The following is a 25,241-nucleotide window of genomic DNA, read 5'->3' as shown; positions in this document are numbered from 1 at the left end:
GACACTGGTGTGTTGTTGTTTTTTGCAACTGATCATGATTTATCCTAGAATCAAATTCAGACGTGCCCTCCTCAAATCACAATTCATCAATTCAAATCAAATATATTTTACATAGTTCATTCAAATTGTATAATTTCAGATGTTTGTGTCAGGCATATTTTTACTTTTATTTCTTCATATTCACATTTTGCCCAATACAATTCAGTAAAAATTATGACGAACATGAGGTCTAACTGAATGTTTAACTCAGTGGGAGTCAAAATTCAAAAGCTTTGGAAAGATGCCAGGCATCAGTAAATATCAAAATAACTTTACATTGAAAATTAAATTTGACAAAGTAAAACAGTATTGCTTTCTTATATTTTTTGAAGTATATCATACAATTTTCTGCATTCACTAATGAATCAATAGAACTTTCGTTACGCATTAAAAATACTTTTGTATTTAGCTTCTTAATCATCTTCAGCTTCAATGTTTTCTTCTTCAATATTTCTGGACTCATTTAATTCATCGGTATCTTCTGTTTCTGTAATTGACAGAACTGTTAGTTTTACACATGCTCGTCTGCAAGGTGTTCATCTTTTTTACTTCAAGAAAAGAATGTGTGTGTGTATGTGTGTGTTCTGCATGAATACTGAATGTGGTAGAGGTGAATTTGAATCAAGGATTGAATATGGACTCATATGTTAAGTTTTAGTAATGTGATCTCTTTTCCAAATGGCTTGTTACAGGTTATCTGCAATCAATTCCATTATACGGGTTAGCTTAGATGAGAACAAAGACTCATGTGCCCGAAGTTGTATTTTTGTCTTTTTAACATTGTTTTTAATGCTACTTTACTAATGCTAGTGATCAAGGGGCCTCATGATGCACTTGGAATGCATTTGTATGACTAACGATGTTACACAAACATTGAACAAACTGGAGACAATATAATTTAATAGAGCTACACAAAAGATGAGGCTCTCCTGCCAGCTTCTTAATGTTCTACTTAAGAGTTAATTTATATAAGTACCTTTACAATTTCATCCTTGCAAATTAAGTAATAGATGGTTTATTACCAGGGCTTTTTTTCTCATAGAACGCTCAGAACGGAGTTCCGGCACCTTTTTTGGATGGAACCTTGTAGGGTAGGCAAGGTGGTTTGTATGACATATGTGAGTTCCAGTACCTTTTTCTTTTACAAAAAAGCACTGTTTATTACATTATTCATACAACATATCTCCTCAACTACCTAAAAGGAAATGCTTTTCAATGGGATCAGTTCTCTAGATTAGCTAAAGCTAGCAAACCTAACTCATTGCTTTTTCCAGTTATAATAGTCAGCCAACTACTAACTCTCCCAACCAAAAGAGGAGAAAAGTGTGAGAGAGTAATTCTGTGCCTGGAATTCAGCCAGAGAGAAATGGATTTATCTGCCTTGACTAGCACCATGCTCAAACTAATTTTTTTAAAAAAAGCATGTAGAAACAGATTTACCTTCATCAACAGTTTGGTCTTCACTTTCCAAGGCTCTTTCTTGGTCAATTAAGGAAGCTCTGCGTTCTAAAAGAACCAAAATCAAAGTTCAACCAATCTCACAAGCTTTTTGAAAGATGAATATAAAAACATTTATCAATCACTATACAGGTTTTCCTCGTTCAGCTATGCATACCAATTTGTAATGATTTTTAAATATAAATTTAAAGTATTAATATTAATATTCCTTAAAAAATCTTAGTTGTTCGTTTGTAATTTTATATATAAGCTAAATAGCAATATAACTATATAAATTACTAAATTACTATTTTTAGACTATACACTTACAAAGAAGAAACAAAACCTATTCTATAAAAAGAACTATATAGTGAGACAAGAAAAAAATATCCAATGCTAATGGTCCTCGTTGATGGTAACTGGGGACTGCTGGAACTGCTGTTGCTAAGCAGCATGGTCACGTGACATTAGCCTTTATGAACGCATTGCTTAGCCATGGAAATTCTGCTCCCAATTACCATAGTTAAACAAGGATTACCTGTAAAGGCCTTCTCCGACACACTCAAGGCTTCTGGATTTCAGAGGATTTGGGGGAAATGGAGCCAAACAATGTACTCAACTAGTATTTTATCAGTATAATATGCATTGCATTTCAGTCTAAGATAAATTGTATTCCTTTTGTAAAATCTCAGAAGTTTTGAAAATATCATTGTAACTGATCATTGACCACAAAACATTTATAGAAAAGTTTAATTTTGCTCTTGATGGTGAGATGGGAAGTGTATCATTTTAATTAATAAATAGTCAATAGTTAGTAAGGTAACAATCATATTATGAGCCCAGGTTTTCAACAATAAAAGCAGGAAAGTTTATTAGCCATTTTAAAATATGAATTGCTTCAATGTATCAATTTCTAAAAAGGGACGCGGTGGCTCAGTGGGTTAGGACGCTGAGCTTGTCGATCGGAAGGTCGGCAGTTTGGCGGGTCGAATCCCGAGTGCCGCGTAACAGAGTGAGCGCCTGTTACTCGTCCCAGCTTCTGCCAACCTAGCAGTTCGAAAGCACGTAAAAAAATGCAAGTAGAAAAATAGGGACCACTCCGGTGGGAAGGTAACAGCGTTCCGTGCGCCTTTGGCGTCTAGTCATGCCGGCCACATGACCACGGAGATGTCCTCGGACAAGCGCTGGCTCTTCGGCTTTGAAACGGAGATGAGCACCGGCCCCTAGAGTCGGAAATGACTAGCACGCATGTGCGGGGGAACCTTTACCTTTTACCTTTTATCAATTTCTATTGAGAGGAAAAATCAAATTTAATTTTTAAGGGCAAAATATACCCAACTCCTTCTCTGTTAAAACAGGAACTAAACCCATTCTCTAATTAGAATCAATAACCTGCCAGGATTGCAAGAGTACTAAATGGGAACTCTCAAACTGAGTCCACAATGGTAGGTATTCAATAATGTTTCCATTTCAATACATGATTAACAAGCCTAATGATGTTGTTTAAAAATTGGAACAATTGAAACTATTGTCAACATAAGACATATCTTTAACAAGGAGATCCTTGGTATTTGTTTAAAAGTTTAATCACTAACTTATCAATCAGTTTAAAACATTTAAGTGGAAGTAGTATAAACACTGCTTTCAAAAAGGCAAAATTAATTTTTACAAAATTTAAACTTTTAACAAACCCATGTGTATTTTCGTGTACTTCTTAATATCCTCTTACAGGTAGTCCTCAACTTTCAACAGTTAGTTTAGTGACTATTCCAAGTTACAACATTGCTGAAAAGTGACTTATGACCATTTTTCACGCTTACAACGGTTACAGCATCCCCATGGTCACGTGATCAAAATTCAGATGCTTGGCAACCAACTCATATTTATGATGGTTGCAGTGTCCCAATGTCACGTGATCACCTTCTGTGACCTTTTGACAAGCAAAGTCAATGGGGAAGCCAGATTCACTTAACAACCATGTTACTAATTTAACAAGTACATTGATTCACTTAACAACTGTGGCAAGAAAAGTCATAAAATGGGGCAAAACTCACTTAACAAATGTTTCACTTAGCAATAGAAATTTTGGGCTCAATTGTGGCTGTAATTCAAGCACTACCTGTATATCTGGGAAATACATTTTGAAATATTCTTATCCACTAAACTCGAAATTTCCTGAAGATATTATACATTTAAATGATGACATGACATGCCTGATGTCACTTATTCTCCAGCTCTTATTTTTGAGAGTTTCCATGGAAAATGTACTGTATTTTTCCATGTATAAGATGCTATTTTTTTCCTGCAAACACCCGGTTCAAAATCAGGTGCATCTTATACAAGTGGAGCGTCTTATGCACAGAAAAATAATGGTAACCTCTGCAGCCCAGGGCATGCCTGTGTGGGCTGCCATGCCGCCTGGTGCAGGTATCAAGCCCCTGTGGGCTTGCCACTAACGGGAGGGGGGAGGGGGCAAGATCGTCGGCTGGCCGAACGTCCAGATTTGACAGCTCAGCTGTTTGACACTTCACTGAACAGCTGATTGGCACGGAGAAACTTGCATGCAGAGTGTCTAATACAAGGGTGTGTGCGTCTTATAGACGGAAAAGTACGGTATCAAAGAAATCCAATAATATTAGCAGTACTGCTGTTATGTAGCAAATACATGCTCCCAAATTAACACAATAAGAAGTCCTGAAAATCTCTTATAATTTAGTCAAATTTGACAATCATTTATCAGCTGCCTAACTGAATCTGGATGATTAAAAAAACACTAAGCAAATTCAAACCTAGTTATTAGTAGATGAGATCACAAGGAAATCCCAGGGTTGTAAGTTAAGGAACAAGAAAAAAAGCTTCTTGGAAGAAGACAATAGCAAATCATTTTGTGCTGCTGAGAATAAATTTATATATCTGATCCATGAAATCATCAGGAATGTGATTTGAAGACTTTATATTTACATTGTCTCCTAATACATTCTTTACATTTCCCTATCCAAAATTTGTTGTGGACAAAAATACTGAATAAGGATATGTATATGGTAAAAGACCACATGTCCATCTTGGATGAGTTCAAATAACCAGGACCAGATGGATTATACCCCAAGTTCTGAAGGAACTGGCAGACATGATCTCAGAACCACTGAACTATATCTTTCAAAGATCCTGGAACACTAGGGAACTATCTCAGGACTGGGAAAGTGCCGATGTGGTTCCCATTTTCAAAAAAAGAAAAAAAATGGATCCAGTAAACTACAGATTTATCAGCCTAACATCAATACCTGAAAAGATATTGGAAAAAATAATCAAAAACAGATCTGTGAACATCTAGAAACAAAGTTTAGTCACAAAGTGACTAAACTAGTAGACCAGCAAAATGCTGTGGACATAGTATATTTGGACTTCAGCAAGGCATTTGACAAAGTAGACTACAACCTACTTCTTGGTAAACTAGAAAAATGTGGGATAAACAGCATCACCACCAGATGGATTTATAACTGGCTGACATCAATACCTGGAAAGATTCTGGAAAAGATAATCAAGCAATAAATCTGCGAACACTTAGAAACAAACAAATTCATAACCAGAAGCCTACATGGGTTTGTCAAAAGCAGATAATACCAGATAAACATTATTGCATTCTTTGAGAAAGTGACAAAATTAGTGGATCAGAGAAATGCTGTGGAGGTAATTTATTTGGACTTCTGTGAGGCATTTGATAAAGTAACCAAAACTGACTACTTGGCAAGCTAGTAAAATGTGGGATAGAGAGCACCACCATCAGGTGAGTTTGTAACTGGTTGACAAATCATACTCAACTTATAGGCCTCAATGGAGTACATCCACATGGAGGGAAATAAGCAATGTGGTACCCAAACCTCTGTCTTAGGCCCATCACTCTTCAACGTCTTAATGATTTGGATGAGGGGATAGAAGGGGAACTCATCAATTTTGCATATGACATCAAACTGGCTCGAATAACCAACACACCAGAACATAGGCTCAAGATACAAAAGGATCTCAACAGACTTGAATATTGGGCCCTGTCTAATAAAATGAAATTCAGTGGTGAAAAAAATAAGGTTCTACATTTAGGGGGGAAAAAATCAAATGCACAGGTACAATATAGATCTGACTCAATAGTAATAACTGTGAGAGGGAATCTTAGCTGACAGTCACTTAAATTTGAGCCAGCAGTGTGCTGCAACTGCCAAAAAATCTAACACAGTCCTAGGCTGCATTAACAGAGAGATAGAATCAAGACGATGCAGTAAAAGTGCTACACTCAATTTGCCAGCAAATTTGGAAAACTCAACAGTGGCCACAGGATTGGAAAAGATCAGTTTACATTCCTATTCCAAAGAAAGGCAGTGCCAAAGAATGTTCAAACTATCGCACCATTGCACTCATTTCTCATGCTAGTAAAGTTATGCTTAAAATCCTACAAGCTAGATTCCAGCAGTATGTGGATTGAGAACTACCAGAAATAAAGGCAGGATTTTGAAGAGGCAGAGGAACTAGAGATCAAATTGCTAACATACGCTGGATCATGGAGAAAGCTAGAGAGTTCCAGAAAAACATCTACTTCTGCTTCATTGACTATGCTAAAGCCTTTGATTGTGTTGATCATAACAAACTGTGGCAAGTCCTTAAAGAGTTGGGCGTACCAGACTATCTTATTTGTCTCTCGAGAAACCTATATGCGGGCCAAGAAGCAACAGTGAGAACTGGACACGGAACCACTGATTGGTTCAAAATTGGGAAAGGAGTCCAGCAAGGCTGTATACTATCGCCTTGCCTATTTAACTTATATGCAGACCACATCATGAGAAAGGCAGGGCTAGATGAATCAAAAGTTGGAATTAAGATTGCCGGAAGGAACATCAACAACCTAAGATATGCAGATGATACCACTCTAATGGCAGAAGTGAAGAGGAACTAAATGTGTTCAAGGTACATATTTTAAGACATGCTCTGTTGCGAGTTTGGAAGAAGTATAGACATAAGTTAAATTATAAGATACCTATATGGGCAATACCGAAACACGCAATAGAAAATATAAGTGTTGGGTTTAAACATGATGTGACTACATATAAGGAAATTTTAAGTTTGGAAAGGAATGTATGGCATTTGAAGCCGTATAATATTTAAGAGAAGAAAAGATTGTACAAACTTGGTTTCAGTATGGGCAATTACGGGCCAGGTGGAAAGAAGACCAGAAAATTGTTTTTTCAATGACTGATGAAAATCCGGTAAAGCAAATTAGAGATCAAGGTCAAGCACATATTAAAAGGATATATCTTGCATTGATAGAAATTGATTCAGAGACAGAACTTGTTAAAGATTGTATGATAAAGTGGGCTCAGAATTTTCAAGAAGTCATTACAATGGATACTTGGGAAAAGATTTGGGTGAGAAATGTAAAATTTACGCAAGCTCAAAACTTAAGAGAGAACTTTTATAAAATGTTTTATAGGTGGCACTTAGATCCTAAAAAAATAGCAAGTATGTATCCGAACTGCCAGCCTAAATGTTGGAGGTGTGGTGGTGAAGATGCAACGTATTTTCATATATGGTGGACCTGTAAAAAGGTTAAAGCTTTTTGGATTAAAATCTGGTGGAATATGCAAAAGATATTTAAGAAAAGGATAAAGTTTTGTCCGCAATTGTTTTTACTGGGTACTATTACTGATACTACTGTTGTGGTTTAAACACTAAGTTGATGTTGAATTTAATTACGGCAGCAAGACTTTTAGTAGGGCAATACTGGAAGAAGGAAGAACTGCCGACTATAGAAGAATGGACTTTAAAAGTTTCCAACCTGGCGGAAATGGCAAAGATTTCAGCGTACTTGAAAGACCATTCGCAACAGAGATATATTGTGGAGTGGAAAAAATGGATTGATTATATTCAGAATAAATATGGGACTAAAAAGTTTCATTTAGCATTTGAATAAGTATTGATGTGATATTTATATTGCTTGTAGTTATTTTATAAGAGTTAAAGTGCGATAGATTTAATAGCTTATTGTTGTTTGCATAAGGTAGATTATGATTGTTTGTATTTTTATACCCTGTATTTAGCTCTGGGAAGTCGGGGAGGGGGGAGGGGGAAGGGAGGGAGGTGTTGGGGAGGGTTGGGGAGAGGGGAGGGGGTTGGGAGGGGTTTTGTTTGGTTAAAAAAATGTATTGTAAAACTTTTCAATAAAAAAAATAAGTCATGGATACTCCATCACTGGAGGCTTTTAAGAAGAGATTGTTATACCTTTTGCCAGAAATGGTATAGGGTTTCCTGCTTGAACAGAGGGTATGTTACAGGCATGTCAAACTCGCAATGTCACGTGATGTCGCGCAATGTGTCAGGGCTTTTTCCCCATTGCCGGCAATGGGATTGGCGCGGTATCGGTGTGATGCATCCGGCCCACAGACTGGCAGTTGACATGCCTGGACTAGAAGATCTCTAAGGTCCCTTCCAACTGTTATTCTGTTAAAAATACATATGCATTGCATGCACACACATACAGAGTAATTTGCAGCAAACCTATGCAAAGTAAGAATAAAGTTGTTAATTGCAGGATGCATAAAACTGGGAAGGTAGACAAACAGAGGTATAGATTTTGGGAAGAAATAGAGAAACTTTCTTCATGAGAGACTTGCTGCCTCTAGGATGTTACCTTTCAGCCTTAGAGATAAGGCAATGAAAGATGTGGGTAGGGGGACAAGTAGTGGATGGATAGATGGGAGAAGGCCAGGTGAGAGATAGTTCAGACAGATATGTACAGTAAGACCCCAACTTTGGGTATGGCAAAAAAGAAGAAAAGAAGGAGAGAAAGATTTCTAACCCTACCTAGGATCTGGAGCAAGAACAAGACAGAGTCAATTCCCCACTTCAGGACTTGGTTTTTTGTTACAGTACAGGAGATACACATAAAAACTACATGTACACATCCCAAATTAACATTCTCCCTTTTTTAAAAAAATGTTTTTGATTTAGTCTGAGGACGCTGAGCTTGTCAATCGGAAGGTCGGCAGTTTGGCGGGTCGAATCCTGAGTGCTGCGTAACAGAGTGAGCGCCTGTTACTCATCCCAGCTTCTGCCAACCTAGCAGTTCGAAAGCATGTAAAAATGTAAGTAGAAAAATAGGGACCACTACCGTGGGAAGGTTCCGTGCGCCTTTGGCGTCTAGTCATGCCGGCCACATGACCACGGAGACGTGCTCGCACAAGCGCTGGCTCTTCGGCTTTGAAACGGAGATGAGCACCGGCCCCTAGAGTTGGAAACGACTAGCACGCATGTGCAGGGGAACCTTTACCTTTTACCAGTGCTTTTTTTGTAAAAGAAAAAGGTGCCGGAACTCACACATGTTATACAACCTGCCTTGCCTACCCTATAAGGTTCCATCCAAAAAAGGTGCCGGAACTCCGTTCTGAGCGTTCTATGAAAAAAAAGCCCTGCCTTTTACTATCATTTCTTTAAAACTCTGTATTATTAACATTTTTAGTATTTTATTTTTGTTTTAATTTTGTAAAATAAAAGAATGTGTAGGGGATGATAATAATTATTTTTAATTGCAGTTTTTAATATATTAAAACATTTCTTTGCCTTACCGTCATTTACTTCAAAGTCTTCCTCTTCTTCTACATCACGATATATCGCATGGACGTCTGTAAGAAATAATATTTGTGTTGTCCATTTAACTATACTCATTCTATTAATATGAAGATAAATAAAACACACATTGTCAATTGTTATTACTGTTTGAAGTTAAAATTGCATTGTTATATCCATGTGTCTGAAAGTTGCTCCATGAAATTTGATTTGTATCGACATCTATAGATTTATATTGTAAATTAGGTAAAGGTAAAGGTTCCCCCGCACATGTGTGCTAGGCGTTTCCGACTCTAGGGGCCGGTGCTCATCTCCGTTTCAAAGCCGAAGAGCCAGCGCTTGTCCGAGGATGTCTCCGTGGTCATGTGGCCGGCATGACTAGACGCCAAAGGCACACGGAACGCTGTTACCTTCCCACCGTAGTGGTCCCTATTTTTCTACTTGCATTTTTACGTGCTTTCAAACTGCTAGGTTGGCAGAAGCTGGGACGAGTAACAGGCGCTCACTCTGTTACGCGGCACTCGGGATTCGACCCGCCAAACTGCCGACCTTCTGATCGACAAGCTCAGCGTCCTAACCCGCTGAGCCACCGCGTAAATTAGGGATGTATAAATTCAAAATGTCAAGGGCTAAACTCCAAAGGTAGCAGAGCTGTTTTTTATTTATTTCTATTTCGTTTTCTATTTTTTCCCCACAGAAACAAATTGCCAAACTCTCCAATTTAGGAACATAGCTGCAATTTTTGTTAAAGAATCAAGAAAAAGCCAAGGAACAAACTCTTATTTCAAGCAGGACAGCAGTCAGATGAAGCAGCTGGCATAACAGTGATTGATACAGTATTTTATGTATTTATTTATTTTATTGAATTTGTATACCGCCCTATTCCCGTAGGACTCAGGGCGGTTTACAGGGCAGTTAAAACCATGAAATACAAAAAATTTAAATCAATTAAAACAATTAAATTAAATTCAAGCCCCAAGAGTAAATCTAAAACCCAGTTAAATTAACAACCCCACAGTCTGGACCAAACAGATCAAAGAGCCAAGTTTTCAGGTCCTGGCGAAATGAGCGAAGGTCAGGGGCAGTCCTAAGTTCCGTGGGTAGTTGGTTCCATAGGGCAGGCGCACCCACAGAGAACGCCCTTCCCCTGGGAATAACCCGCTGGCATTCATTAACCGGCAGTACCCTGAGAAGGCCCTTCCTGTGGGGGCGCACAGGACGATGGGAAGATGATGCCGGCAGCAGGTGTTCCCTTAGATAGTCCATTTAGGGCTTTATAGGTCATTACCAGCACCTTGAATCTCACCCGGAGGGCAACCGGAAGCCAATGTAGCTCACGGAGAAAAGGTGTTACACGGGAGTATTGGGAAGCTCCCATCAAAACTCGCGCGGCTGAATTCTGCACCAGTTGAAGCCTTCGGGTGGTCCTCAAGGGCAGCCCCATGTAGAGGGCATTGCAGTAGTCTAACCGGGAGGTCACGAGCGCATGAGTGACTGTACGTAGAGCATCTCGGTCCAGATAGGGACGCAACTGGCGCACCAGGCGAATCTGGGCAAAAGCCCCCCTGGCCACGGCTCCTATATGATCTTCCAAACTGAGCCGTAAATCCAGGAGGACGCCCAAGTTGTGAGCCTTTTCAACGGGGGGTAATACCTCATCCCCTATTGTTAATGATGGAGAAGGCTGGTCAGTATTAAAAACTTGCTACTGATATTTACCTCTTCTCTGTGGATTCAGTTCTGCTACTTCACCTAAGGCAACTTGTTTTTCCTGAATAGAAAAAAACTGTATCAATTGGAGGTGATTTATAATAACACTGATAAGAAGACTTTCAATTAATAAAGACTTTTCATTAATACAGCTACTTGTATATAATGTGTTACTCCTACAATAATGTGTTACTCCTAAACAATTAATCTGTTAATATCATAAGTAGATTTGATTTTAACGGAAATTATAATTTCCACAAAATAATGTAATTTTTATTTTTATAATGATTTTTGCTAATTTTTATGTTCATAAATTTTTTTTATCAGATACACCACTTGTTGCCATTGCCCACTGATGATGTAAAAACCTTCAGCTTGTCTTTTTGAATTCACATTATCAATAAATTTATAAAAGCTGTCAATTATTTCATGCATCATGCCCTATTATGTACATATTCTTTTTTTCCATTGTCCAAAATAAACAGCTAACAAACCATCAAGAAAATAATTGTAATATAATAATTTAATAATTTTCAAATTAATTTTAATGTTTAAATTTCAATTTCAATGATAAAAAAGAACTAGACACTAGACTCTAAATGACTAAGTGTGTCATTTGCAGATAAGGCTCACTTTGTAGAACAGCTATAATATCTTGACGAAAACTTTCTAGGTTATCCAAACTAAAAGGACAAATTATATGAATAATTTGATATGAAAAATACAAATATGAAAAAATGAATATATACATAAACAATATGATTTTACCCGAATGAGATCACAGGCCAGGATCAGAAGATACGATTGAGTTTTTTCATTAATTCCTATTTCTGTATAGATCTCCCAGCTGCCATTCTCAAACCTTATGGGCATTGAATAGACAATCCCCTCAGGTAGTCCAAATTGACCTAAGGAACAGAAATAATTGACTTCAAAAATATAAAACACACAAATAATAAATCCATAATATGCAGATATTTTTTCTATGCCATTTGAGCATCACAAGAATATGATGCACATCCCTCCGTTCTAATTCTAAAAAAATAAAACAGAATGACTAGAACTGACTTTTAGCAATAAATACTCCTCTCTGGTCTAGGAATTACTCCCATTGCTATGATGGAGAGAGAACTGTTCTAATCACTATAATTTAGGTTTAAACTACATTTTCTAGACATGGCCACTAGCAGAGGTATAATCTAGAAGATATTACAATATTTTACAGATCTAAAGAGAAGTTATTAATTTGGTAAATAAAACTGTATTAAATCTTACTGATGCATGATTTCTTAGAAATCCATCTGAGAAAAAACCAAAAGAGCACCATTATTATCGTTAATAATAAATGTCAATTGTTATTATTTCTAACTGTACCAAGTTGTTCATTAAAAAAACCCTAAGTTCTCATTTTGCTTGAGGATCACACACACTACTCCCCTAAAATAGGGATTGATTATAAATGTTGGGAAGAGACTGATCGTTATAATAAATATATATAAGTTATACATAAATGAACAAATATGAAATATACGTGCAGGCCAGACGGCCAGATTAATTTGATGCCAAACCTATATGCAGATCCATAGAACAACTCTTACATATCCAAAAATACAATATCGGAGAAGCAGTTGCCCTATTATAACAAAGAAGAGTAGCACATGTCTACTTCTATGCACACGTCTACTTCTATGTAAAATAAAATAAACAATGGACAAAGACAGAAACATTTATGACGATTACATCTAATGTTCCTATTTCAGTTAGATTTCTAAACTGAGATTCAGAGAATTGGCTCCTGTTTAAAGTAGATCCTGCAAACTCACGGGATAAAACCAGTTTAGTGTTGCAGAGGGTATTAGTCCCAGTCCTGTTTTGGACACAAAGCCAGCTGGATTTCCTTGATGCTTAGCCCTAAGGAAGCAGGCAATGGCAAATCACGTCTGAAAACCTGGTAAGAAAACTGCAGGAACTAGACTAGGAAGTTTCCAGGAATCAAAACTGACTCGAAGGCACAAAATCATCACCCTGATAGCATTAATTATCAGTCTCATCCAAGAGGAGGGATTGATGGCACCTCTGCAGCCCCTGCATCCCGATCACTTAGCTAAAAGGGCTGTGCATTTTACAGGTGCAGGGCTTTAAAAACACAGTCACATCTGCCATCTTGGCTTTTTTGACCCCCCCCTACAGGGATCCCTTGTTGAAAATATTCAGCTTTGGTGAAAAAGGCTTTAGTTACACCAAAGTAAGTGGGACAGAAAGGCTTTTCAGAACATTTACCTTCGCTAATTACTCCCAAGGAGATCATTTCTCCAGGAGGGGATCCTTGGTACCAGTATCTCAGCATAGTAGCAACTGTATGTGCAGGTGCCATTCCTATACCACGAGCTCCCCAAGAACTTAATGAACTCAATGAAGCCACAAATTCAATTTGCATCCATTCACTGTTAACAAGAAATTACAGCTTTTTAAAAACATAATACAGAAAACAAATGTAAAATGTCCTCTGACAAGATGAATGTCAATCAAAAAATTTAAATTAGCAGGAGGGGATCCTGGAGACAAGCTTCTGTGCTGGAGCTCTCCTCCTGTAAAACCAGTTATCCTTAAAAATAAAAATCTACCTTATTATTATATTTAGAAAGTTATTCAGGCAGTCATTTTGGTATCAGAGACACAGTAATTATGGTATTAGGGAGATAACTAAACTAAATATTACGACTTTACAAACTATTGTCATGTGTTTTATTATATTTCTAAGCTATTTAGATTTGACCAATACAGATATCTGTAACAGAAAATTCAGGAAACAATATCCAGAAACAATTCTGGTAGCAAAAATGTGTCTTAAAATCCATGAAGTAGAACTTTAAAAGAGCATTAGTTTAAAGCTGGACAACCATTTGCCTGAAATGGTACGGGGTTTCCTGCCTGAGCAGAGGGTTGGAAGAAGTCCCTTCCAACTCTGTTATTCTGTATGCTATAAAGCTGTTAATTGCCAGAGCAGCCCATTTATTTACTTTTTAATGTGGTAACCTTAATTATTTTAAAGGAAAATACCAAGCTTTAGGTAATGATATTCTTTAATAATACAGCATTACATACAGGGTTAGAAATATATCATAGAAATTTTAATCTGCACCAGAGTTCTAGAACTCTGTTGGTAGATGTAAAGCTATAGGAAAATGCCTAATATCAAAAAAGATTTACATACTTTTACTGCTAATTATTTTGGGTGTTGAACATAAACAAAACTATTGATGTTACAAAGCAATTTTAAATTTAAGTAGACAGCAGTCTTAACACTTTAATGTCAGCCTGTCAATCTTTCCATGTTTCTATAATGTTTCAAGAATTATATAATACCAATTTTAAAAATATCAGAAAGAATACCGATCAAATAGCACATCCAACAAAGGACGAAAAAAACTTGGTGGGCCCCAGATGGCACTATCATATCTATATAGCTCTGTTTTACTCAGATCAACGAAGCTATTGCCACTGATGTTCCCCCAGACAATGAGGTTTTTTATTCCTGTTGAAGACAACAATGGAAAATTGAAAGAACAGACTAACAAGACGAAAGATTAACCTATTTCAGCACCCTAATTGGCACTAAAATGTCTCAAACCCATATGCAGTCAATAATAGTCCCTGTAATTGTTCCCCAGCATACAGTTCTTCTAATTTGGAGGTGCCATGTAGTCAACATGGTCACCAGCATAAATAACAACTATCATTTGTGTGGGCTTTATCTGAGTCCTTCACATTCTCTTCCCTAAAGCACCAGAATTCCTTTACATTCATGCACAATATTGAACAACTTGTCTTCTGTGTATATCCAATCCCTCAAAATTTATAGCCTTGTGAAATCATACTATTACTAACTGGAATCCATTTATCAGCTCATGAATTAGGATCCTTCCATATGCCTTTAGAGAAAATAGAGGATGGCCTGGGAGTGGAACAACACATCTGCACTTCATTCCCATGCCCCCTGACTTCAATTTTCCTGGGAATATGCGGAGAGCCATTTTACGAAAGGACTCCGACTAACTCTTTCCCATCTCCCTAGCGTGTAAGGGGAAGAGACATGGACTGATTTGCAAGATTTTGTTAGTGTAGACCAGGGGTGTCAAACTGCTGGCCCGTGGGCCGAATGCATCATAGCGAAACCGCGCCCACCCCATTGCTGGCAATGGCAAAAAAGTCACAATACATTGCGACACGTCACGTGACGTTGCAAGTTTGACACCTCTGTTGTATCTCAATAAAGTATGACTCTAGTCCTCTTATGGAAACTCTTTCCTGATCTGTCTATCTAAGAAGGCCAACATTAATATTCCAAATCTTCCCAAGTTCCCTTTTCAGGAGAGGACCCGGTGGGAATAGTCTAGGTCTCTTCATAACACTCTTCTGACTCTCTAGATTTAACATGTTTCTTTTGCCCTAGTGTTTACCTAAAATGGCCTTTAGATTCTTTCTCTAAGGTTATCTCTCTGGACCTTAACATACATGCTTTAATTTTCATTTATAGTTTGTCTTTGTTACAGTTTTAAACATGAAACAAAAATAGTCCAACTAATTCAATGATTAAGCATCTAACATACCTGCTGGGTGCATTTGCATTTTTCTTGCTACCACAGCCTTCGCTTCACTTTCCAACAGCATTGCAAGAGTGATAATATTTTTAGGATTTATAGAGGGTGCGTATGTCATAAGCATTAATGACTTAAGGTTGGTAAAAGTTTTTCCCATCACAATAATTTTGACATTGCTTTTGGCATTCTGCTCTATCAAAGGGCCATATGTTTTACATTGATTAGTCACTTGGTGGATACAGTGTTCGAGTGTTGGGATTGTTTCCTGCAGGATGTCGTCAAACAAAATGATGATATCAGCATCAAGGAAAATCTCCTCCAGTTCAGTATGTAAGGTGACACTACGAAGGACTGGGGGATGCTAAATCTTGAGTCTCCATAACAATGCCATGAAGAATTTCTTTGAAACTACTACTGTCAAACAAATGAAGGCTTATCTCAGTTTCCATTCCAAATATTTCTCCATTGGTTAATAAAGGGATCAGATGATAGCTGGCAGAACTGCATGCTCTAAGAAAAAAGCAGTAAGGAAAACCTTTAGTTCTGAAGCATTTGGTATCCATAGAATTTATTTTTCAGTTCATTGGGGGCAGGTTGGCGGTAGTGGTGAAATTTTGCAAAGCAAGTGGCAAGAAAGGGAGACCAAAGCCTCCTTAGTCCATCAAATCCCTCACAATATATTAATATGTATGTATGTGTATGTATGTATGTATGTATGTATGTATGTATGTATGTCTATATATTGAAAGGATCTGCATATTACATACCAATCCTGTGTGCTGATGCCCTTTTGCTTTATTCCGTGCTAGCATAAGCATCTGGAATGGGGTGGGTGGGTGAACTAATTCTGAGAAAAACAACTACACTGGCAGAGACTTTCCTTGCAAGTATCTGTAAAGTACTTTCCTCCTTTTTTAAAAGAGAGATTTTGAACGAATCTGGGGAGATTTTTATCCTATCTTTCAAATGAAATCAAGTTTTCATATAGTTTTCTTGGTAACAATATGGAAATTGCTTGCATTGCTTTCTTCCAGCAATGTTTTTGAATTTGTCATTCTAACCCATAGCCTAGAACAGGGGTGTCAAACTGCCGGCCTGTGGGCTGGTTGCATCATGCGGAGGCTGTGCCCGCCCCAGCTTTGGCAATCCGAAAAAAGTCCTGATACGTCGCAACACGTCACATGACATGGAGAGTTTGACATCTGTGGCCTAGAATCTAGATTTCCTGGTGATTTTCCATCCAAATGCCACCCAAGCTTAACTTTTTGATACTGATCAAATTCAGTTACCGGTATGTGATCTGACAAATATTACCCCCTCCACCAAACATTTGCATCTATGGGTTTAGCACAGTTGAAAATATATTTGCCTTAGGAGATTATATATAAACGTGTAAGAAACACAATGATAAATATCTGTGAATTTCCCCATTTTATTTAATCACAAAAAATGATGAAACAAAAGAAAACCAATTTAATGGCAATAACACATCCAGGAATCAGCAAAAATATACAGATTCCTATTTTGAGCCAACTAAGCAGCATGGTCAGATAGATGGCAGGGATCATTCTCCTACTTTCCCATAGCTAACGGACAGTGGCAATCTGCAGTTGGACCCTAAAGAGGAATTACCCACGTTCTTGACTGCTAATCTGGAAATCTTGGAATCACGACAAAAGAATGCACTCACTGGTATAGGTGCTTCCAGTTCAGCAAATATGACTCTGTAATCACTGTATTAATAAGAAAAAAAATGAATTAACGTGTTTCAGACTTTGTTGTTTCTTTTTCGTCTTCTCACCTATTAAGCCAAATGTGCAAGGGGTTGATAAGACTTTTTAGTTCTTTCTCTTCTGCTTCAATTTCTGTGCAAGTCTGCAAGTTTTCATTAGCTATTAGTAACATCTCTTCAGTCATCATATCTGATGTGATGTTATAGTATTGCTGAAGATTAAAAAGGCTGATCAATAAATATCAATTTATCTCAAATTCTGAAGACCAAAACACATTTGATTACAAAAATATAGAAATAATAACAGAATAGGGAGAGCAATCTAAATTTATGACATTAAATGTCCAAGACGAACAGGTGTTACGTAAATAACATAACGTGGGAAGCAGATTTCAATTTTGCCAGATTTTATGTTCACCAGGCCCTTATTCTACCACAAAGTCAAGAGCAAAGACATATTCTCGGAGTTTAACAATATGGTGTCTCTGGAAATTTCTTGATGTATGGATTTGTTTTAAATCCAGATATGAACTCAGTTCAGAGTTCCCACAAAAAATCTAGTGACTCCAGGGACATGCAAAAGTGTTTTGTTTTCTTCCCAGTTTAATCTACAGCTCTGGGATTTTCTGATGGTTTTCCTTCCAAGTCCTACTTCTGCACAGCTTTTCAAGATTGGTCAAGATCAGCTGCTACCACCTTATTGGCAGTTTACTTCCTCAAAATCCATTCATTACTGTACTCATTTTTCTTCATTTCAACATTTTTACATTCTGTTATTGCTATTTTTAAGTAATTGGGAAACAAAAACTTTTGCTAATCTACTACATATCACCCATTAGTCTAGATCAACAGTATACAGGATCCCATGACCAATTATCTTGGTGATTGGCAAGATTCTTTAGAATTATTTTACCTAGTGAATAAAGTTCTACAATTATGTACAGTACTGTTACAAATATTTTGCTGATTACCAAAACTGATTCATTAGTCTTTCAAATGGAAATTCCTTTTCCATTTACTTTAACAAACTGTTCTATTCCTTTATATTATGTTTCAAATGTCCTTCAATGAGATTCAGATATTTTACTGATATATTTAAATTTCCATTCACTAATTCCCTAACAATTTTAATTAAGCTGACTGAAGCATTGGGTTGAGTTATGGTAAAATATACTGTATACTGAAATTTGGTCAGTCTGAAAAGAATTATAAACAGATTGATGAGAAAAGAAAAGAAGCTAGCAGAAAAATCAATATGCAACAAGTCAACATGCAGATTTTTACCTGAGCATGTTCTAGAAATTCATTGAATCCCCCTAGAAGAAGGCCCCTTCCACCACGGTCCAACAGTTCTCGCCAAATAATTGGGGAGCGTTTGTGTTTCCAGCCATTCTCATTACAGATCTCCTGAAGCCACTTCTAAAGATAAATGCCCTCAAATTAAGCATATCATGCAATGCTAATATGTATCAATCCATAAATGGCTTTCATTGCCATGTTGAAATAACCATCCTTCCATTTCCTACTATTATCCAAACATTGTCCCTTCATACAGAACAAGAGGCTAATATGAAAAGTATATTTCTGAATAGAATCTATGAATGTGGATACTTCCATTCGAATGGAAGAGAGCTCACATACTAGCAAAGCAACTTGCCCACCACGTAACATTTGGTACCCATATTTGAATGCCCAAGGTCAGCTCAGTCTGCAGATGAAATACACTCACTATTTTTGATTTACATAAATTATGAAGTGGGAGACTTTTTCATCATTTGGTCCAAGCAAAACAGATGAAGCTTTTGTGTATCATCAGTGCCACTTTTATCCATCAATAAATATTAAAGTCATAAAAAGCTATTGTAGATTTCCTAAACTTTATTATTTATTTTAATTCCATTTATATCCCGCCCTTCTCCGAAGACTCAGGGCGGCTTACAAGCTTAGCAGTAGCCTTCATTCTATGTATATGCCTGCTTATTAGGGCTTTCACACACACCCCAAGCGGCATTATTACAAAGTCAGCTTAATTGCCCCCAACAATCTGGGTCCTCATTTTATGCCTCAAGCCATCATACATTTGATATGTTACAAATAACCAAACTCAAAGGCTAGCAGAGTTCATTAGCTTTCTTCATCATTGTTTCCATATAACTATGTTATGCAGCGTACATTTATCCCATCTCTCTCTTCTGCTACCTGTAAAGATACTTCTGATGGTTAATGGATTCCAAAAGTAGAGAAGCTCCTCACTAGTGAACCAGACTGAAATAATTTTACCTCCCAGTTGTCAGGATGTTGAACAATCTTGTGTATCCTGAAGTTAGGCAAATTTTTTCCCAGATAGTCAGCAAGGAGTTCTGCCTTAGCATAGTAGGGACAATCTGCTCTACCTGGAAATTAAGTAGTTAATAAGAATTGTACACATTTATAAACATGTGATTTCTTTATTGGATTTACTGTATATCCCAGCTTTCATTCAAGAGCCCAAGATAGTGCTGCTTCTTCCTATTTTTCCCCACAGTAACCATCCAGCGGGAGAGGTTGGGCTGAAAGAGAATGACTGTTCCAAAGTCATGAGAAACTTGTATGGCTGAGGATGGATTAGAATTTGGGTCATCCACATCCTAATCCCAAACCTTGACCAACGCAGAGCCGCGGTAATGTTGAAGTAATTTGATATTAAAAATTAAAGAACATCAGAGTGTAATGATGATCAAACTACAACAATACATTATTTCACAGAAACAATATTTGTACACAGCTTTGGTAGATTTTATTGAAATAATTTATAAAATAGCACTTGGATTGCTTAGACAATTCATGGAATTCATTTTAGTTTGATTTTGCAGCCCTTGGTTGATTAGGAGACACTGAAAACAAACCAGAAAACAGGCTAAAGTTAGATTATAAATTGCTCCTACAGCAAAAAATTAAGAAGAAAGGAAATAAAGATTTAAATGTTTATGTTTCTCTTTGCTGCTATCTAGCAGTTGAATGTATTGTGCTGCCCAAATATAGCAGGCCTAATATTGTACAATGTTTCTCACACAGAAGGTATGGCTGGGTCCATACTGTTAAGCCATGATTTGTTTAATCAAGATTTACTGAATAATCCACAACAGACTGAATTCATACATTAAATCATTTCAATGGCTGGTTCATACAACCCTGAATGTTACAACCCAAATTAGATTTTAAGCCTGAACCCCTAATTTTTTTTTTAAAATTACTTGTCTTGGGCTTCTGGTTTTGACGTCACAGTGGAACGGATGCAGGAAGATAGGGCTCTGTCTTTTGCATTCGATTTTGCCCTGCTGCGGATCCTGGAAAGGATCGAAAGGATCGGTGGTGGCCCTTCCGTTTGATCCAAGGAAGCCCTCCAAACCAGCGGGGGGAAGACTGGCTACATTCGTGTAGCCAGTCAGAAGCTGCTGACAATGGAAGACAATAAGCACTAACAAGCAACTTTACTGCAACGTGGATGAAACTGGGTGAGATTCTATCCTCTCTTTAAGACTTTAAGACCTCTTCCTGCAAAAAACTGCCCAAAGCACCCTCCCCGATGAGGAGGGAAGGGGAATTTCTACCCCATTCTCTCAGGAAAAGAAAAGCGGCGAATTACTTGAGAGAAACAGAAAATTACAAGATTAATTTGGAATTAATATACATTTATGGCTTTAAATGTAGGAACTAAAAGTGCTTTTGAGACTTTTTTAAAAAAACATTTGAAAAGCTTACATTATAAGTTGAGATTTAAAAAGCTGGGAAACGGTGCTAATGACATCTAGTGATGAATTATGGCACTACAATTTCTTATGTCTAAAGGAAACTTGGTTTGAAGCCCAGATTTAGATAAGTCTCTTGCTGACCTTGGAAGCTTTCACTTTTGAAGACTGCAGCTGGGGAAAGGGAAAAATATAAGAACTTTTGGGCTGCTTCTCGATGTGGCAGAGACAATGAACTATTTTGAAACTGGCTTGCCTGAATTACGAATATAAATATTATCAGACTTTCAGAGCTGTGTTGTGGAAGTATTTCCTGCAGAAAAAATACCCTTCCTTGCTTGAAATGATGGAATATTTTGGATTACATACAAAAAATGAAATGCAAGTCCCATACTGAACTTGAAATGTTAAAAAAAAAACATTTCTAACACATGTTCCCAAAGGCTTCATCTTGACATACTACCAAGAAAATATGGATGAAGATCAGAAAGAAATTCTCTCCATGATAAAATCAATGCAAGAGACTATTGCTTTAGCTCATGATGAGACTAGAAATAACACAAGAGGAGATAAAAGAACAATTTTTTAATCTAAATTTACAAACTCAGAATATGATTACAAAGAAGGAACTAGCAACCCAGAAAATAGAAGGAAAACTAGAGGAAGCAAATCCAAAGATGGAGGACCTAAAGGAAGAAACCAACTGACAGATTTGGATAACTGACGAACTAGAAGACGGAGTGATAACATCAGAAATGGAAAAAAAACATCTTACCAACTAAGAACTCAGGACATATGCGAGAAAAAGGAAGAAGAACTGAGTGAATGGAAGATAGAGCTGTTAGGAGAATTGTGGGAAATGCAGAAGGAGGGAAACTGTTTAATGAATATTAATGGGGTTTTTCCCCCAAAATACTTTAATCAAATGGTCTTCCTTATTCCAAATAATATACACAAAAACAGAGGAAAAATTACTTGATTATTCAAATGCATTGACTTGGAAAGTTATTTGGCAAAGGAAGAAAGCTAGAGTAAGACTGAAGAAAATAGAGGTTTTGATCAATTGATGGGGTATTACACTATGAACTAGAAGTTTGAATATGGTGGAGAATAGATAATTGTTAGAAATAGAAGTAATATTATAACTAGAAAGTAAAATTTGTAACTAGAATAGTAGATTTTGGTGTAAGAAGAGAAACAGGAAAATGCTAGGAAGTTTGAATAAGGGAATGCAATTAAGATATGTTTTGGTTAGAAAAGTTGAAAACTGATATTATTGATATTATGAGAAAAATGTAACAAAGATGTTGATATTCAATTGTATATTTACTAATAACAATAAAAATTGTATTTGCCTAGTGTGGGAAATATATAGGACCTAGATTGAAAAAGTTAATATATTTATTTATTTATTTATTTATTGATGGGATTTATATCCCGCCCTATCTCCCGAAGGACTCAGGGCGGCTAACAACAAAACATATAATAAGTACAGAAATCAAGATAAAAATAAAATTGAAATCATCTGTGCAATAAATTAAAATTAAAGAATTAAAAAAGAAATTAAAAATTTTAAATATAAATTAATTAAAATGCCTGTCAGTCCAGGTCAGCCTGATGGAACAGGAGTGTTTTGAGGCCGCGGCGAAAGGATTGGAGGTTTTGGGCCATCCGAAGCTCAGGGGGGAGCTGATTCCATAGGGTTGGCGCTCCCACAGAGAAGGCCCTCCCCCTGGGGGTCGCCAGCCGACATTGCCTAGGTGACGGTACCCTGAGGAGGCCTTCTCTGTGTGAGCGTACTGGACGATGGGAATTTGTTCCCGGCAGCAGATGGTCCTGCAAGTATCCCGGACCTAAGCCATGTAGGGCTTTAAAGGTAAGTACCAGCACCTTAAATCTCACCCGGAGGGCAACTGGTAGCCAATGCAGCTCACGCAGGAGGGGTGTAATATGGGAGTATCGGGGTGCTCCCATCACAACCCGTGCAGCTGCATTCTGCACCAGCTGAAGCCTCCGGGTGGTCTTCAAGGGCAGCCCCATGTAGAGAGCATTACAGTAATCTATACGGGAGGTAACGAGTGCGTGGGTGACTGTACGTAGGGCATCTCGGTCCAAAAAGGGGCGCAATTGGTATATAAGACGAATCTGTGCAAATGCCCCCCTAGCCACGACTCCAATATGATCTTCAAAACTGAGTCGTGAATAGGAGGATGCCCAGATTGCGTGCTCTATCAATGGGAGGTAACATCTCTTCTCCTATAGTCAGAGATGGAACCTCTTGGACTAAACGAGATGACGGTATGTACAGCCACTCAGTCTTGGCCAGGTTGAGTCGAAGCCTGTTTTCTCCCATCCAAATCTGTACCGCTTCCAGGCAACGGGACATCACATCGAGGGCATCACTGGGTTGGTTCGGGGTGGAGATGAATAGCTGGGTATCATCAGCATATTGATGATATTTCACCCCGAAGCCACGGATGATCTCTCCCAGCGGCTTCATATAGATGTTGAACAGGAGGGGCGAGAGCACCGATCCCTGAGGCACTCCACAACTAAGAGGCCTAGGGCTTGACCTCTGCCCTCCTGCCAACACCGTCTGCGAACGGTCCGAGAGGTAGGAGAACCACCGCAGAACGGTGCCTCCCACTCCCAGCCCATCAAGACGACGCAGTAAGATACCATGGTCGATGGTATCAAAAGCCGCTGATAGATCTAATAGGACCAGGACAGAGGAATAACCTCTATCTCGGGCCCGCCAGAGATCATTCACCAGTGCGACCAATGCCGTCTCCGTGCTGTGCCCGGGTCTGAAACCCGATTGGTACGGATCTAGATATTCAGCTTCCTCCAGGTTCAAAGGGAGCTGTCGTGCCACCACGACCTTCGCAAGGAAGCGAATATATACCACTGAATTATTAGTGGACTGGACAACATGTTGTCTATTAAATACTTGATTGTAAAAATAGAAAATTAATAAAATATTTATTTAAAAATTACTTTGTCTTGGTAAATTACTTTGTCTTAGGTAGGACCCCACTCAATTAATATTGCTTTGCACTATCTACTTATGGATTTGGGTTTTACCCTTTAATTTGACAAGTCTCTTGGAGGCTTACAAATACAATGAAAATAATAATAAAAAAGATCCAGTTTGATATAGTGATTAAGGCATCAATCTAGAAATCAGAAGATAGTGAGTTTAGAAAAATGTGGGTTAAGAGAGAAAAATGTGGGTTAGACAGCATCACCACCAGATGGATTCGTAGCTGGCTGACTGGCCATACTCAGCATGTAGTCCTCAATGGAACCACATCTACATGGAGGGAAGTGTGTAGTGGGGTGCCCCAGGACTCTGTTCTGGGCCCAGTGCTCTCCAACATCTTCATCAACAATTTGGACGAAGGGATAGATGGGGAACTCATCAAATTTGCAGACGACACCTAGCTGGCAGGAATAGCCAACACTCCAGAAGACAGGCTTAAGATACAGGAGGATCTGGACAGACTTGAAGACTGGACACTATCTAACAAAATGAAATTCAATGGTGAAAAAAGTAAGGCTCTACATTTAGGCAAGAAAAACCAAATGTACAGGTATAGTATAGTGGGTACCTTGCTCAATAGTAGTAACTGTGAGAGGGATCTCGGAGTCCTAATGGACAATCACTTAAATATGAGCAAGCAGTGTGCTGCAGCTGCCAAAAAAGCCAACACAGTGCTAGGCTGCATTAACAAAGGGATAGAATCAAGATCACATGAAGTGTTAATACCACTTTACAATGCCTTGGTAAGGCCACACTTGGAATACTGCATCCAGTTTTGGTCACCACGATGTAAAAAAGATGTTGAGACTCTGGAAAGAGTACAGTCACTCTCTCTCAGCCCTAGAAAGGAGGCAATGACAAACCACTCCTGAAAACTTGCCAAGAAAGCTGCAGAGACTTTAGGCAATCTCTGAGAGACGAACACGACTGAATGGAAGGGGGGGGGAAAAAACTTTATCGTAAATAAAAACTACTCGATTATTTTCGCCTTGCACCATCTGTATTGCAGATACTTATTTATAAGTATCCGCCTGCCGCCCCCATCAGTCTGGGCCAGGGGTAGGCAAGCTATGCTGGCTCAGGAATTCTGGGAGTTGAAGTCCATGAGTCATAAAAGAGCCAAGGTTGCCTACCCCTGGTCTGGGCGATCTACAAAGAAGCACGAAACCATCAGGAATTCAAGGAAGGGAAGGCGACGCCAGTTTAGCCCAAAAGTATTCAATCATCCCCAGCCAACGGAGGTGTGTAAGAGTCGCCCTGGAGGGGTTTCCCCTTCACCTGCCAGCACGAACTTCGCCATTGACCAAGAGCCGCGGCAAGAAACCCTCTAATCTGAGGCGCTG

General features: G+C 38.1%; 1 protein-coding gene across 1 annotated transcript; it reads right to left on the bottom strand.

The window, feature by feature from the left end:
• LOC308660574 (putative malate dehydrogenase 1B) lies at positions 1–25,198 on the bottom strand (the record flags this gene model as incomplete). Its single annotated transcript, XM_081314995.1, is given in 13 exon segments — positions 1–526; positions 1,480–1,545; positions 9,084–9,140; positions 10,804–10,855; positions 11,563–11,702; positions 13,075–13,238; positions 14,188–14,329; positions 15,405–15,750; positions 15,752–15,905; positions 17,197–17,339; positions 18,412–18,546; positions 19,408–19,520; positions 25,177–25,198. Coding segments are annotated over 13 exon segments (1,608 nt in total). The 3' UTR covers positions 1–452.
• Between the last annotated feature and the right edge of the window lie 43 nt (positions 25,199–25,241).

This window comes from Vipera berus (genome assembly GCF_964194415.1).
Source record: "Vipera berus genome assembly, chromosome: 1".
Taxonomy (NCBI): Eukaryota; Metazoa; Chordata; class Lepidosauria; order Squamata; family Viperidae; genus Vipera; species Vipera berus.
This window is presented reverse-complemented; position numbering and strand designations above follow the sequence as displayed.